The sequence below is a fragment of the Martes martes genome (genome assembly GCF_963455335.1).
Source record: "Martes martes genome assembly, chromosome: 8".
NCBI lineage: Eukaryota > Metazoa > Chordata > Mammalia > Carnivora > Mustelidae > Martes > Martes martes.
Window position 1 is genome coordinate 110388268 of NC_137895.1, and position 15378 is coordinate 110403645.

Sequence of the window (15378 nt, forward strand, 5' to 3'; positions counted from 1 at the left end):
CAGCAAGAGGAGCCCCTAGAAGAAGCAAAGTAAGAGAGCCACAGGGAACAGCTACAAACAACATGAACGGCAGAGGAGGGGAAAGGAAAAGTGCGTTAGGTATCTTCTGAGCTCTCTGCAGTTGTGGATCTAGTTAGACTTTCTGGAAAGAAATGGCCGCAAACAGCCCCCAATAACTTGCTTAGGGCTGCCTGAGCTCATTTTTCAGCCCATCAATTCCCCTTCACTTAAGGAAGTATTTTAGCATAATAAATGTATGCACACATAAGCCTTAAGACCTGCTCTGATTCCAAACAAAAAACAAAAAACAAAAGACAAAACCCTGGCGGCTTCAGCCTCCATCTAAGGTCCATATTAACATTCCTAGCAATTTATTTTCCATGACACAGTCAGGGGACTGTTTGGGTGGGGTCTATTATCTCCAGGACTACCACTGCTCACTGCAGGACATCACTGTGTGACTCGGGAGAGATGCAACCCGGAAAACTAGTGTTAGAGCAGTATTCCTATTCCAAGTTCAACTTCGCATTCAAAGGTCATACAGCTCTTGGGGCGCCTGGGTGGCTCAGTGGTTAAAGCCGCTGCCTTCGGCTCAGGTCATGATCCCAGCGTCCTGGGATCGAGCCCCGCATCGGGCTCTCTGCTCGGCAGGGAGCCTGCTTCCTCCCTTCTCTCTCTGCCTGCCTCTCTGCCTACTTGTGATCTGTCTGTCAAATAAATAAATAAAATCTTTAAAAAAAAAAAAAAAAAAAAAAAAAAAGGTCATACAGCTCTGTATAACCTCATCCTATCCAGTCCCAAAATTCCAGTTATCCTTCTGGCCCCACCTTAAGAACACTGACTGCAATGATGTCTTTGTTAGGATAAGCCCCTCAGGCTCCCAGCTTCTCTGATTATGGAAAGTTCAAACATAATTTGTTGTAGATCTTGGAACACACTTAATATTTAATGCAAGAAAATCAACATGAGGACCACGTTCATAATAACATATATTCGTCAAGTATTTTCTGGAAGCATTTTAGCCCGATTTTGATTCTCGTTTTAGGTACCTCAGGGCTTAATAAGGCTAGGCAGCATTTTTAAGCACATTCTTTTTAAGCAGAGAGAAAAGTGAGGCTCACCAAGATGGAGGGCCCACAGTAAAGGCAGAACCATGTCTGGAACATGAGTCTCCTGATTACTGAGCTCCTGCTCGTTGCCCTCCAACACACTTCAGAGAGCTAGAGGCACATCCTATAAAGCCCCGGGGAAGAGCTCGTCCTGGACTTATCCTTCTTGAGTTCCACCTCATTCCTCAGCAAAGGTAGAATAATGTTGAGTCTCAGAGCACAGAGAACAAACGGTGTCCTGACCAAGATTCCCAGCAACATACCACTCAATGTTTCAAGCTGACACGAAATGCGGCAGGGAAAGTGAACTCTCTCCCTCCTTGCGGGTACAAGCTGAAAATGATACTGAATGCACGAGATCAACCGCTGTGGACTCACCCCGGCTGCCTTCTTGTTGACTCATGAGAGGATTCGTACTTTGAAGTATGACAGGCATGATACCGTCAATAACACTCTTGTGAAAATATCAAATGCTGCTTCCTTCAAGTAAGCCCAACAGGACACGCTTGGAGCCAAATTTCTGACCCTATGTGACTAAAACAGAATTTCAAAGCCACTCACATGTCTTGCATCTTGTTTCTTTTTTTCCTTTTGGTTCTACCCTTTCCTAGATAGGAATGAATTTAATCTTTGTGTTAGTTTCATCCAGCCAGAAATGTGAGAGTAATTCATCTCCTTAAGATGATAAAGACAATGAGCTTTGTAGAAAAGAGTGAAAATATCTACTATTCCATAAAATTATTTCATCTTCACTCCTCTCAAAAAGTAAGCAGTAAAGTAAAAACCCTAATCACAAAGTTTTGCTAACTCAAAGCATACAGGCAATGAATGAATGTCTTAAAACAAAGTGGGCATGGGCCAGACATGAGGGTAGGGGGTCAGTTTGTAGACCCAGGTCACTCCCTAAGTAGCTGTCACAGGGTAGTTGAGATGTGGGGCTCTAGCAAGTGATAGCAGATTGAATTCCAACTCTGACACTAACCAGCTATGAAATCTTGAGCAAATTTCTTAACTTTCCAGTCTCAATTTCTTTACTGTAAAATAGAAAGAATGACATAGACTTTAAAAAGACAACACAAGTCAAGTAATTAGCATAACACTTGGCCCAAAGTTAACACACAGTAAATTCTACTACCCTCGTCCATGATCTACATGACCTGGGCAAGAGACTGCACCTCTCCAAGATTCAGTTTCCTTATCTGTAAAATGAAGATGGGGAGCAAACGACTCCACGATTCTAAACTAGAGAGGAAAATAAGTAAGTAAAGGTCATGAAATCTTCATCAGTGCTTTGGAGAATGGCCCTCTCCACAAACCTTTAAAGTGCACCTCTCCATACTGGCTAATATGCACCAGTCCATGCTTGGTCAGGGTGACTTCACAAATCTTGCAGGTAGTGCAGCTAATAAATCTTAGTCTGGAATGAAAGTCCACAGGTATGGGTTTTGTCCAGCAGGCTGGAAATGGTAAGTGGGTCTGACACACAAGAAGAAACCCAAAGAGATGAGGTTGTAGAGAGCCAAAGAAACCAAGGGCAGTAATTTAAGCTAATTCTGTAACAGATGCTTAGCTCATAAATTGCTCCTTTGTCTCCCCACCCTTGTAACAGTGAGTGTACTTTTTCCCCGTTATCCTTCCCTGACCTAGGATGAGCCCCTTCGGCTTCTAGTTTCTCCGACTACGGAAGTTAAAACACCATTTGCTGTATATCTCAGAACACTTCACAATTAATAAAGAAAATCACCAGGAGTCGCTAAGTTCATAATTACATATGTTCAGGTTGTATTTTTTGGTTTATTAACTATTTTGGCCTCATTTTGATCTTTAAGGATTTAAGGCCACAGCTAAAGCCATTCATCTTAAGAGATAAGGAAAAAGACTAAACATATCACACTGTTAAATAGACTACAATTAGCCATGATTTGTTTTGGTATAGGTTTTTTTTTTTTTTTCTTTTGTGATGCTTTAAAACCTTTCTTAAGTTTCATTTTCAGGGTTTCACTCTACCTGCTACCTCTCAGGTTAAAACACAAACAAACCAAAACGTTTCATATCCACTCCACTTTCATTACAAGTCTCAGTCTTTCTCTACTTCCCTCCTGTTCTTCTTATGCAATAAGTATACATGATGTACTCTAACTCCAATGTCCATAAGTTGCTGACTTCACTCATTCATTCAAACAAATATAGAGTGTCTTCAGGATAAAAGACCCTTAGGGAAACAAAATGAATCAGCAAACAAAACGAAAATGTTCTACTGAAATTTATGTACCAGTAGTTGCATTATTATTATCTATGTATATATTTATATATTATAGGCAATATGTAAGAAACAGTAATTCAGAGAATGTATACTAGGATCGCTGATGGGGTAATAGGAGAGATGTTATAGGGGGCCATGAGGAAGGCCTCACTGAAAAGATGAGGCATGAACCAAGACTGAAGGCAGCTGAGAGAGCCAAGAGGAAACACAGAAAAACATTCCAGGCAAAGGGACAGCGCAAAGGCCCTGGTGTGAGAGCATGTCAGGTGTATTCAAGGAACAGCACTGAAGGATGCCAGTGTGGCTAGAGTGAGCTGGCAAGTTGAGTGAGGAAGGCAAGGCAGATCACACCGGGCCTTGAAGTCCATTGTAACAACTCCATCCATGGTAAAAGTCCATTGTAAAGCTTTTACTTGATATGAAATAAGGAGTCAATGCAGTTTTTGAGCAGAGGAGCCACACATTAAAGTTCATAAAAGGCTCTCACCATGGTTGCCATGTTTGTTTGAGAACAGACTGTAGTGGGCAAGGGTAAAAGCAGGTCTATCAGCTGGGTATCTTAGCTGAGACAAGCAGCAGGAGAGGTTTTGAGAAGTGTTTGGATTCTGGATATATTTTGAAGGTTGAGAGCCATTCTTTTCTAGCAGACTGGGTATAGGATGTTGGAAAAATTGGGTTGTCAAAGAAGATAGCTGAGCTACAAAGGATGAAATTGCTAGCAATTATTTTGAGGCAAACCCCTAAGTGACGCTTTGGCACAGATGTTACAGGCATTCTTATCCTGATTTACTTAGTCTCATCAAATTTTAATTTCTCTTTAAGTCCACCCCTCTTTCTCTCCTCCCACAGCAATAATCTAATCAGGAAAGGCCCGTTTATTAAAGATATATGATGTTTCTTCTCAGAGAAACTGTGGCTATGACTATAAAGACAGATACCCTCTCCCAGAAAGCAACCCCAGGACTAGTAAATGTGCAATGGCTTGCTAGTCAAGCAACAATGGAAAGTACCCATGTGTCCATTGCTGGCTGTATGACTGTAGGCAAGTCGTTTTTCCTCTCTCTGCCTCATTTTTTGTGTTAAAGTAAGGATAATATTATCCATACGGTTATTGTGAATACTAAATGAGTAAGGAGATATCAAGCAGTTAGAGCATTTGGCACAGAATAAACAATATATAAGGCTGCAAATATTACTATCATTGTCGTTAAGTCTTTTTGTTAATTCTCAATCTCAGAAGAATTTTACAAGAAATAATACCTAGGGAGGTGATGAGTCTAATACAATTTCCAAAAACATGAATAATCTAATACTAAGGTACACATGAGTTCAAAGACAGGGCAAGTTGCTGGTAGGTGTCATGGAAGCCTAACTGCCTTAACTCAGTTCTGAAATATTACAGGACAAATATTACCCATTGTATGTTTTGGGTAGGAAAAACATGGATTCAAACCTTCTACCTCTGTGATTTTAAGAAACTGACCTACCACAGAAGCCCCATGAACTTCTCTGAATCTTTCAATTCTAGTTGTCTAAGATATCTCTAAGGATAAAGATGGTACTTGAGCACTTTGGCTTTTGTGATATATTCAAGAATGCTTCAGCTATAGTTTTTAAATGTTTACTAATCATCTATCAATATAATTCAGAAGTTACAATCTATACTTATTTCTATATGCTATTTAACTTAAACAAGTCTGTTCTCTTCTCCCAGCTTCTGACTCTGAATGAATTTCTACGGAAAATGTCCCTGAACAGACTTACCCAGCCAGGGATTCTCAACCCTACCTGCATCTTCGAATTACCTGGACAACTTTAAACATATTAATGCCAAGGCCCAGTCCTAGATTTCTGGTGTAACTGAAACCAATGTTGAGAACCACAGATAGGTAAATCTGAGAAGTATTATCTATTGAATTTGGCGAGACAGAAAGAATATTGTTTAAATAGTGAACCAGCCAGTCTTATACAACGCTGATAGGCAAAAACATTTGGAAATAAATTCTCCATGTTATGCACTAATATTGGGAAGAGGCTTTATTTTTACATAATGAATTAGGAAAATACAGACAAAAGGAAGATTAATGTTTCTTAGATCCATGCTGCATACTATTATTGACTATAGAAAGGAAAAGGGGTGGGGCTGGGGAGGGGAGAGTAATTATAACCAGGTATTTGGCAGTAAGTCTTAGAAGGCTTTTGCCAGAGAAAAATAGACTAGTATTGTGTGTTACTTCATTTGAAAGATATCTCAGTTTTAGTCATCAAGTCAGCTTTCAGAAAACATTTGGAAGACCACCAACCCTTGCTTTGTTAGTTCGGGATAGTGTAAGGGACTCTAGGGCAAGTTAAAAAGATTTCTAACCTAAGTTCATAGTGTCTTTTTACCCCAGAACTCAATTCATATGATGATGCTAGTTTAAACCCAGAAATGTTAATTCACTATTTAAACAATATTCTCTGGGGTAATGGCTTTCTATAATAAACTCATTCATTCATTTATTCCTTTAAAAAAAAAACACTTATTAAATATTTATTGTATGCTAGACATATCCTCCAGATGTTTGGACCATACCAGTGATCAAGACAGACCAGACCTTGGGACACCTGGGTGGCTCAGTAGGTCAAGCCACTGCCTTTGGCTCAGGCCATGATAATCCCAGGGTCCTGGCATCCAGTCCCGCATCGGGCTCCTTGCTCCGAAGGGAGCCTGCTTCTCTCTCAGCCTCTGCCTGCCACTGTGCCTGCTTGTGTGTGCGCACGCGCACTCTGTCTGACAAATAAATAAATAAATAAAATCTTAAAAAAAAAAAAAAAAGACAGACCAGACCTTAATATCCTTCCAGATGCCTTTAAATGCATGAATTTCAAGTATAACTGTAATTCAAAGACATCTAAAGAGATTATCATATTTTCTAAACTTGAAATATAATGTGGAACCCTAATTTACTAAGTGCCTACTATAAACCAGATGTTCTATTAGTCCCTTTAATATATGGTACTCATTTAATAAACTTGCTGACCTGCAGAGATGACATTACTATTTAGAAGAAATTAAGAGACCAAACAATGAGAAAATTCTTTCCTTTAGCAGAGTTTAAATTTCCACACTAGAGGGAATTCTCCATCCTAAAGCTGTCAAGAATGGGACTTATCACAAAGTTGTGTCAATTCATTCACACAAGAAATTTTTTCATCTTAGCTCAACTATATCAACTGGGAGAAGACTTGGGGTTTAAAAAAAGAAAAACCACGTTATCACAAGAATATATTTCCAATTTCACATTTTTTTAAGTTGAAATTATGCAAACTGTGTTTCAAGCATGATGCAGAAACTACCTATCCATATTAAGCCACATACCTTAAGGATAAATTAGTACTAATGGATCTACTGTGGGACATAAATAAACACACATTACTAGGTGCAGTGATCAGTCCTTTAACTTTATAAACACCAGACAAAACATCACTCAGTTCAGTCAGAAATCCACAGGACTGTAATTCTGCCCCAAGCAAAAACTGGGTGACAACCCAAAGATGTCTCCAAACCATTTTGATAATAATTGAATTTGTAGTTTCGTTTTGTTTTTTTTTTTTTTTCAGTTTTCAGGTGAAGCTATTTGACTCCAATCTTGCACACACACAAAAATCCTTTTTTAAGTTTTTAACGGAAATAAGGAACTGCCAATTGGGATCAATTTGTAAGTTTCCGGGGGGAAGCTGATACACAACAACCCTGTTCTCCAAACTCCAGGTAGAGACTAACTCCAAAATGGGATTCACTCCTCCTTTACGCCAGGGATCATACACTCCCTTCGCCTTCTAAAGGACAAACAAGCTCACCATTCCCGGGAATAACTTGGCTTGTGGCTACGTTCACACAGTGCCTGGGACGCAGGCTCTCGGGGCGGGTGCACCCCAGCACTGGCCACTCAAGTCTGGACAAGGGCCAGCTCTTGTCACCTCTCGACCTGCACCCCTCCGCCCCCGCGGTACTCCCGAGCCTCCCGCTGGCAAAGTTTCCCCGCCGCTCGCTCGGGGGTACAAGCCAGGACGCCCCTGGGGGTCTCCGGGACCCCAGAGCTCCCGGGGTTATGGGGACCAAGACCCGGTCCTGCCCTGATTATAGAAACAGGGTAAGAAAACCACAGCAGCCTCGGCCACACAAACGCTGGGGGTGCAGACAGAGCACGGCGGATGCGGGAGGGTTGTGGGGACGTCAAGAGGAGGCTCGCGAGGCCGCCGCCCCGCGACCCGGACTCGCCCGCGCTCACCGTCGATGTTCTCCCGGTCGCTGATGTGCTGCAGGTTGCAGCCAGTGTCCTCGCGGCTCAGGTCCGTGTCGGGCCGGTAGGACTCCAGCCGGGAGTGGGTATTCCTCCGGAGCTTGGGGCTGGACGACACGCAGCACGAGGTAGTGTTCCCCATCTTCGGTGGCCCCCAGACTCCTGCTGCTCTCGCCTTCCTCCCGGTCCCCGGGAGCGGGGCGCGGGCGGGCGCGGGGCGCGGGCGGCGGGGGCGTGGAGGGGAGACCCGCCCGCCCGCCGCCGCGGGAGGGGGCGGAAGCCGCGGCCGGCCCCCGGGTCAGCAGCGGCGGCGGCGGCGGGGCCTCGCCATGGGCGGCGGCGGCGGCGGCGACGAGCGGGCGGCGGCCCCGGCTCCCCCGGCTCCCCTTCGGCCTCCGCACTCGCCCGCCCTAATCCGGCGGGCCTGTCCGCGGCGGAGGAGCGCTCGGGTCCGCGCGACTGCGGCCGCCGAGCCTAGCTCACCCCGCCGCGGCCATGGCGGGCGGCGCCGCGCAGGCCGCCTCCCCCCCCCGCAGCGCTTCCCGGTCGGCGCCCGGGTCTCCGGCGGCGGCGGCGGCGGTGGCCTCCGCAAGAGGTTCCGGTTCAAGCGGGGGAGCCGCGTGTCCGTGCGGGGCGGAACGGCGGGCGGGCGTGGGCACGGCTCTCCGCCCGGCGCTGCAAAGCCCGGTGCTGCCCGCGAGGATGCTCGGGCGCCCTCCCCCGCCGTCGGCGCCCGCCCCCGCCGCAGCCCCCGCCCCGCCCCGTCGCCGCCTCTTCCCTCTGCCCTGGAAGCAGATCGGCGGCGGAGGAGGGAGGTCCCGTGCCAGCGCGGCCCCGCGCAGAGTGTGGGGTCGGAGCCGGGGGGTCGCGCTTCACGCAGGCAGGCGTGGGAGCCACAGACCGCGCGGTTGGAAGCTCAGCGTCTCGATGCCCTTCCTCTCCCGCTCTCCGCGTCCTCCACCTCTCCCGGGCCTAACGCTGGGACGAGAGGTGTGTGCGGCGGACCTGCGCCCCTCGGGGGGCGGCGGGGTCCGCCGGGGAGTGCTGAGGGGCCGGAGCGGCGGGGGCGCAGCCGAGAAGCCTGAGGGAGGGCTGAGAGCACACGGAGGGTGGGGATGCGGCCGCCTCCCTGGTTTGCGCAGGGGCTGTGTTTCTCTCACCGGGGGGGGGGGGGGGCGGCGGGGGGGAAGGGGTTCTTTTATTTTGAAAGTATTTAAAAGGAGACTGGACCTTGATTTGGGACTTCTCGCTTCTGTTTTTAGTTTTGCCAGGACTTGATGGTGACCTTGTTTTAAGCCGTGAGATAAAGCTGGGGGACCCCAAGCTACATTAATGTCGAATTAGCTGCAGTGTTTTGAGTTTCTAGGAAATTAATGCGAAGTGGAGATAGATAACTTAACATCAGCTCTCCTTTGCTTTTCAGTGCTGTGCGGTTTTGTCTTGCTGAGAGCAGCCTGACCTGAAACATGTTAGCTAAGATAAAGGTATGTGAAAGTGCCTGGCTCACGTGAGATGTGCAGTAAATAATGGGGCTCCTTTCCCTCCCGGCACCCCAGAATGACCTTCTTGCCTAAAGTGGCAGAAATAACCTTTCCACTCTTTTTCCAAATAATCAATGAAGGAGTCATGAGAACATTCAGGGAAAAAAATGACTTTGAACCCAAAAGATATGGTGCAACGCTCATAATTTTGTATCTGAGGAAACCGAAGTCGAGAAAGTTGAAGTGCCTTGATTGGCCCAAGGTCCCTCCCAGTCCAAGTTAGTGACAGATGGAAATACTAAAAAGGAAGAAAAGGAGTAAGGAAACTTAATACTTATACAGCATTAGCAACGTGTGGACAACTTGCCTGAGGGGTTATAAACACTTATTTCATTTAATTCTCGGTATCTAGGCTTTTTTTTTTTTAACAACCTGTGCTGTTTCTGTCTTGCACTCATGTTTATACATTTATTAGTCAATAATCAAAAAACCTCATGCTCTGAGCTAGATTAATGCCATTTGTTGCAATAAGTGGCAAAGTGCTGCCATTTATGAGAAAGGACATGTAAAAGGACGTTTCAAAGAATTGCAGCCCTGAAAGGTGGGTAAATATCAACGGGACAAAATAATACTCTATGTTAAGGCAGTTTTGACCTTTTGCTTCCCAAGAAAGTTTGAATGGGACATAACTGCAAGTCAGTGAATGTGTATATTCACATTTTCAGGGCTACAGTGTATGGTTAAGATGGGTAAAAATTGGGACAGGGGTTATCATATTGTCTGTTCCGACTGCTGTTTTGTAATTGGACCACTATAAGCATCCAAATACTGAATCATAGGTGTGTGGCATATCCACTTAGGCATATTAAATAATCTCCACTTGATTGTAGAATTTACAATATTATATCAATGATAGGCTTTGAAGGGTTTAAGAGGAGAGGCAGAATAGCTGTCTGCAAGCTTCCTGTGCTGGTGGGTCGTCGGGCAATGTTAACTAGAAAGAGCATCTGGAGGTGAGGAAAGACAGGACTGGGGGTCAGGGTAGCCACAGACTCTTGCCAAAAGATGGACAGCTGTTGGGCTGCAGGGGCTTTTCTGTCCCCCACCTTCCCCAGTCCCCCTTTGACACTCCTGCCCTGTTCCCTTTAGGAATGCATCTGTTGGACTTACACAGAAGTGGGACTTTTGGTCAGCAGGCCCAGGACTAGAGCTCAAGCCTCATCAGTGACTTTCCTGAGTGCCACACACACCCCCAACATACACACACACACACTTCAGACTCCTCCGAGCAAAGACACCGCCTCTTTGAAACGCAGTGACACTTTAGAAGAACTTGCAGAAGCAGTGATGCCAAGATGAAAATGAAATGTGTTATTTATTAAATACCTGCTAGAAGCCATGCTATGTACTAAGTAATTTTTTACATCTAAGTCTATGCTGTTTCCCACATTTTACGAATAAAGACACTTTAATACTGATAATTAAACCTAAGATCAGACTACTGAAAAAAGGCCTAAGTGGAGATATTAACCTTGGTTCTGACTGCTAAGTCCATAAGGTCCCCCCTCAGCTGTATCACCCAAACACCTCCTGCCCCCACCTTCAGGTATCACTGAACAGGAAGGGAACAAAGGCAGATTACAGTAATGAGAGAAGAAATCTGCAAAAGTTTTGAGTGGAAAAGAGATTCTTGTGTTGCTTCTCTCCTTTATTCTCTTTTTGAAGGAAGCTTGCATTGACTGTTTAGGACTAGTTCTAGACTTGAAAAAGAGAGGGGATCTTATTTCTGTGGGCCCCACCCTTCTAACGAGAGTAAGTAGATAGGCAAGAAGGTTGAAGAGAAGCATATGCAGAAATGTGCATTTAGCCAATGTCTTTGACATTGCGTCACTTGGGAATCTAAATGCAAGGACACTTCGTCAATAGAGTAAATCTAGCCCAGGATTGGGACCAGAGGGAGAGAGGGAAGGTGAGCACTGCAACCCAAGGCCCTCATCCTCCAGTCATTCAGCCTTTTGAGAGAACATCAGCCTGGATATACTCATAACCCACCCTGCTCTTTAAGTAGAAAGAATCATTTGGGTATTTTTTTTCCTTCACCTTTCTCTAATTACTATTTAAGATTTTGGTCATTGTGGGACACCTGGGTGGCTCAGTTGGTTAAGCGTCTGCCTTCAGCTCAGGTCATCATCCCAAGGTCCTGGGATTGAGTCCCACATTGAGCACCTTGCTCAGCCCAGAACCTGCTTCTCCCTCTGCCTGTTGCTCCCCCTGTTTGTGCGCTGTCTGTCTGTCTGTCTCTCTCTCTCTGGCATGTAAATAAATAATCTTAAAAAAGAGTTTTGGTCATTGTGAAGAGGTGAGTATGGAAACTCAGGTGAACAACCTAAGTCATTGCTCTTCAGATTTTCTTTTTAGCAGTAGGAGCTTTTTTTTTTTTAAACAAAATTTTCAGTGGAACCACAAACATATAATTGATATTAGTATTAACCTATAAGATTATAAAAAGCAGGCTATTAAGAAAAAGCTACCTTAATTGAATCAGGTAGACCATAATTATGGTCTTACTTCAGTCACACTTATATCTATGAAATATGAATCACCCCCTAGAATACAGAAAACACTGAGCCAGGTTAACCCAGAGCCTGGACTTTTGGTCAAAAGAAGAAAAATGGATAGAGTCTTAGGAAAAAAACCTTCCCAGAGTATATCTGCCCTTTTCTTATCACCTGGTAACCAGTTTCCTTTGTTACTTACTCAACATTTGTAAGGCAGTAATCGAAAAACCAAGACCCTTTTGTTGTGCCACCAGTGTTCTTCCTGTCACCATCTTATTTTCCAGGGACCTCCCCTCCAGATAAGGCCTCCATCTAGTACTTGAAGCTAGGCAGTGTAAAATATGAACAGCTATTGGGGAAGTCTTTCCTTTGATAGCCACTTGACCTTGACCAATGTAAGTGATTCATTTATTGAAAAAACATTTCTTAAAAGTATACTGAGCCAGGCACCTTAGGAATACAAAAATGGATACGTTTTAGTTCTTACCCTTGAGAAACTCATCATCCACTTGGAAGCTGATTTATCTATCATGCAACTGAGAATTCACCTCCTGTCCCCAGGCCAACCAGCCTTAAGAAGTCTAATCTCTCTCTTGCCCTTGCCAAACTCTTACCTGCTTTATCATACCTCCATGCTGACCAACAAGAGATATGGTAAAGGTATGTGCAGTCTCTAAGAACTAGGTTGTACTTTTGATAAGGCAAATCCCAGCATCTCACAGCGTCAGACTGGGAGAGGCTGTTACTTCTCTAACCCGTGTCAGTCCCCCATCTTCCTTTTTATGGAGCCCTCCATTTTGTGAGGACCTCGGAGATGATAGCTGGCCTCAGAGACGATAGCTGGCCATGTGACTAAGTTTGGCCAATGATTTGTGAGTGGAATCTTACAAGAAAACTCTCCGAAGGTGTTTCCTCTTCTCTGCTTCTTGGAATGTGGAAATGATGGCTGGAATTCTAGTGCATACTTTGGAATACCAGCTGACCTTGCAGATGAAAGCCATGAACTAAGATATGTCCCCGTATGCTTGTTTAACTGAAAGAAATAAATTATGTTGTATAAGCCACGGTTATTTTGAATTCCCAAGTAATATGCAGCCAAATCTGATCCTGATTTGGCAAGGATTTTATATTATCCTTTGATACAGTCCTGTGTCTCTGTGTCAGCAATTTTCACTGATTGGCCCCGAGATGATGGGGACTCTGACTAGAATGGTGCAGTCATCTTATATACTTGGCTCTCCATAGCAGAATCAAGATTGGAATGGGAAAATGCAGTAGGCAGGTTCTGGAGTCAAGATTAGATTTTGTGGCAAAAAGAAGTTGTTTCTCCAAAGACAGATTAGTCCCCATGGAAATTAAAAGAAGTAAATGCCTGATGTATTACTTTAATATAGCGCTCCTTCAGCATTCCCAGAACTGGAACCAAAGGTTCCTGTGAGCAGGAAACTCTAAGAACACACTGTGGTATATATGCTGAACATCCACCTGACCCAGGAAATTGACTCTTTCCTGTCAAAAAGGACCTCTCTTCATGACTCCTCCATTGACTACTTGGGAAAAGGGTAGAAAGTTGGTTTCTGCCACCTTGTATTCTTCTGAACACAGGCAAGATGTCTTTCTAGTCTAAGATGGCTGGTATTGGGGGCATTGGTAGGGATTTACTGAACATCTACCGTGAGCCAGACACTTTCACATACATATCTTTATGTTATTTAACTGACCTCAGTTCAGACCCTGTTCCCAACAAGAAAAAACCCAGCAGCATTTTAAAAGTAAAATAAGGATAGTTGATGAGTTGTGTTAACTTACTGCCTCTTCCTCACATTTTTAGTCTCCAAGGAACTCCAAATACTCTACAGCTGTAACGCAACATTCAAACAGCCGTGGGGTCCCTAGGGGCAGTTAGGTCGATCCTACTGAAGTGGGCAATCCTGTCACTTCTCTTAAGATTTGTCAATAGTTTCTCACTACCTATAGAATAGAAACTGCACTCTGCCTGGCGTTCAAGCCACCACCTTTTCTTCAGCTGATCAGAACTGCTCAGAACTCACTATCAGGCCTGCCATTCCTGTCTCGCTTTACTTGTGTGACTCCATCACCTAAACACCCTTCCTACTCTGCTGCCCACCTCCATGTTTTTAATCCTCAGCCTTCAAGGCCCAGCACAAACACTTTGTTTATGATTTCTGCTGGAAATCATAAAATCATAGGTTTTATCTAAAACCACTCATCTCTTCCTACTTGTTTTTATGCATTAATTTGTTTTATCTTGCCTACTAAACTCTATGCTCTGAAAGGGCACCCTCTGTGCTTCCCTGCTTGTTCTTTGTGGCCCTTTGCACAGTGCCTGGCATGTAGGATGTGCTTAAGGACTGTTCGTTACCTGAGTACCAGGCTCGGCAAGTACCTGAACACACTCCCTCCCTTTTTAATCCCTGTGTCTCTCCGTTCTTTCTTCTCAACAGAAGAGCAGACCGAACCAGGAAGGGGGTTGTTAGTGATGAATGTACAAAGTCTTCACTGATAATTCCCTTTTATTATATGGCGAAATATTAGAGGAAATATGTCTTGCATTGTGAAGCTCTTGAGACTGATAGAGATATATAGGCAATAAAGTGTTTATTACCCTTTCTGCCTTTTCGTGAATGAATTAATCAGGAAAACAGCCCTTATGAAATGGAGTTGTGCTTTCAGAGCCTAGTTCTGACTGTATTAGAAAGAAACTATCGTTCCTTAACTTGTTTACTTCAGAAAGAGAAGTTGGAATCCCAGAGCTTAGGTTGCCACACTTCATGGTTTTTTTTAAACCTGAAAGCACCCAATTCCAGAAGAAAAAAAAGGTAATATGCAGTATGTGTGTGCATGTGCATGCAAGCAGCAGATACACACTCAAAAGCCACATTCATCCAGTTGACATATTTTGCCAGTTTGTCCAAGTCAGTGAAGGGGCAGATTGCCCATGTCGGGAGACGTTTTTTAATGCCACCACTGGGGAGGGAAGGCCCCTCTGTCTAGTGGGTAGGAGCAAGAGATGCTTGCTGAACATCCTGTACCAGGACGGCTCCTACAGCAAGAGATATACAGCCCAAAATGGCGGCTGTGCCGAGGTTGAAAAGTCCTGTCTAAATTGGCCAGTTACTGGGACACCTGGGTGGCTCAGTCGGTTAAGCCGCAGCCTTCGGCTCAGGTCATGATGCCAGGGTCCTGGGATCGAGTCCCACATTGAGCTTCTTGCTCAGCAGGGAGCCTGCTTCTCTCTCCGCCTCTGCCTGCTAGTGCCTGCACGCACGCTCTCTCTCTCTGACAAATAAATAAGTAAAATCTTTTTAATAAATAAATAAATTGGACAGTTATTTACTGCACAAATGTTACTGATTCTTTCCATGAGGAGGGACACATCCTTACACTTTACATAGCACCTGAAAGAAAGCAACAGTTCATTATCTAGTTTAGCTTCCCACCGAAAATGGTTTAAAAGGGAAAAGTGGTACTTGTTTTCAAAAGACAAAGATAGATTGTTAATTTCAAAACGCTGCCTAAGATTAATGTCTATAGGAGGGCTTTTAAACAGTCATTCTGGTTCCAGTTTTCCCACATCACTCTAGGAAGTTATATATGTGAGCCTGGAGGTCCACCCAGTTGCAGATAAGCAGGCCTGTAACAGATTTTTTTTTCTTAAAT

The 15378-nt window shown here is 44.4% G+C and overlaps 2 protein-coding genes across 2 annotated transcripts in view; one reads left to right on the top strand and one right to left on the bottom strand.

Annotated features, from left to right (window-relative positions):
• Nucleotides 1–7929, bottom strand: part of CCNY (cyclin Y) — a 238172-nt gene extending 230243 nt beyond the window's left edge. The window contains exon 1 of the mRNA XM_080810070.1: nt 7647–7929. Coding sequence (XP_080666196.1) covers nt 7647–7800 — 154 coding nt within the window. The 5' untranslated portion in view covers nt 7801–7929. The remainder of the gene's footprint in view (nt 1–7646) is intronic.
• Nucleotides 7816–11470, top strand: LOC308346947 (uncharacterized protein). Its single transcript, XM_080810071.1, has 3 exons — nt 7816–8648; nt 9082–9142; nt 10289–11470. Exons 1-2 carry the CDS (start codon nt 7988–7990, stop codon nt 9114–9116), a joined length of 696 nt encoding a protein of 231 aa, XP_080666197.1. The 5' UTR covers nt 7816–7987; the 3' UTR covers nt 9117–9142; nt 10289–11470.
• The last annotated feature ends 3908 nt before the right edge of the window (nt 11471–15378 follow it).

Coding starts and splice junctions, on each gene's coding strand:
- LOC308346947 (XM_080810071.1), top strand. CDS start 7,988: ATGGGCGGCGGCGGCGGCGGCGACGAGCGGGCGGCGGCCCCGGCTCCC. Junction 8,649..9,081: donor GCCTAACGCTGGGACGAGAG/GTGTGTGCGGCG, acceptor TTTGCTTTTCAG/TGCTGTGCGGTTTTGTCTTG.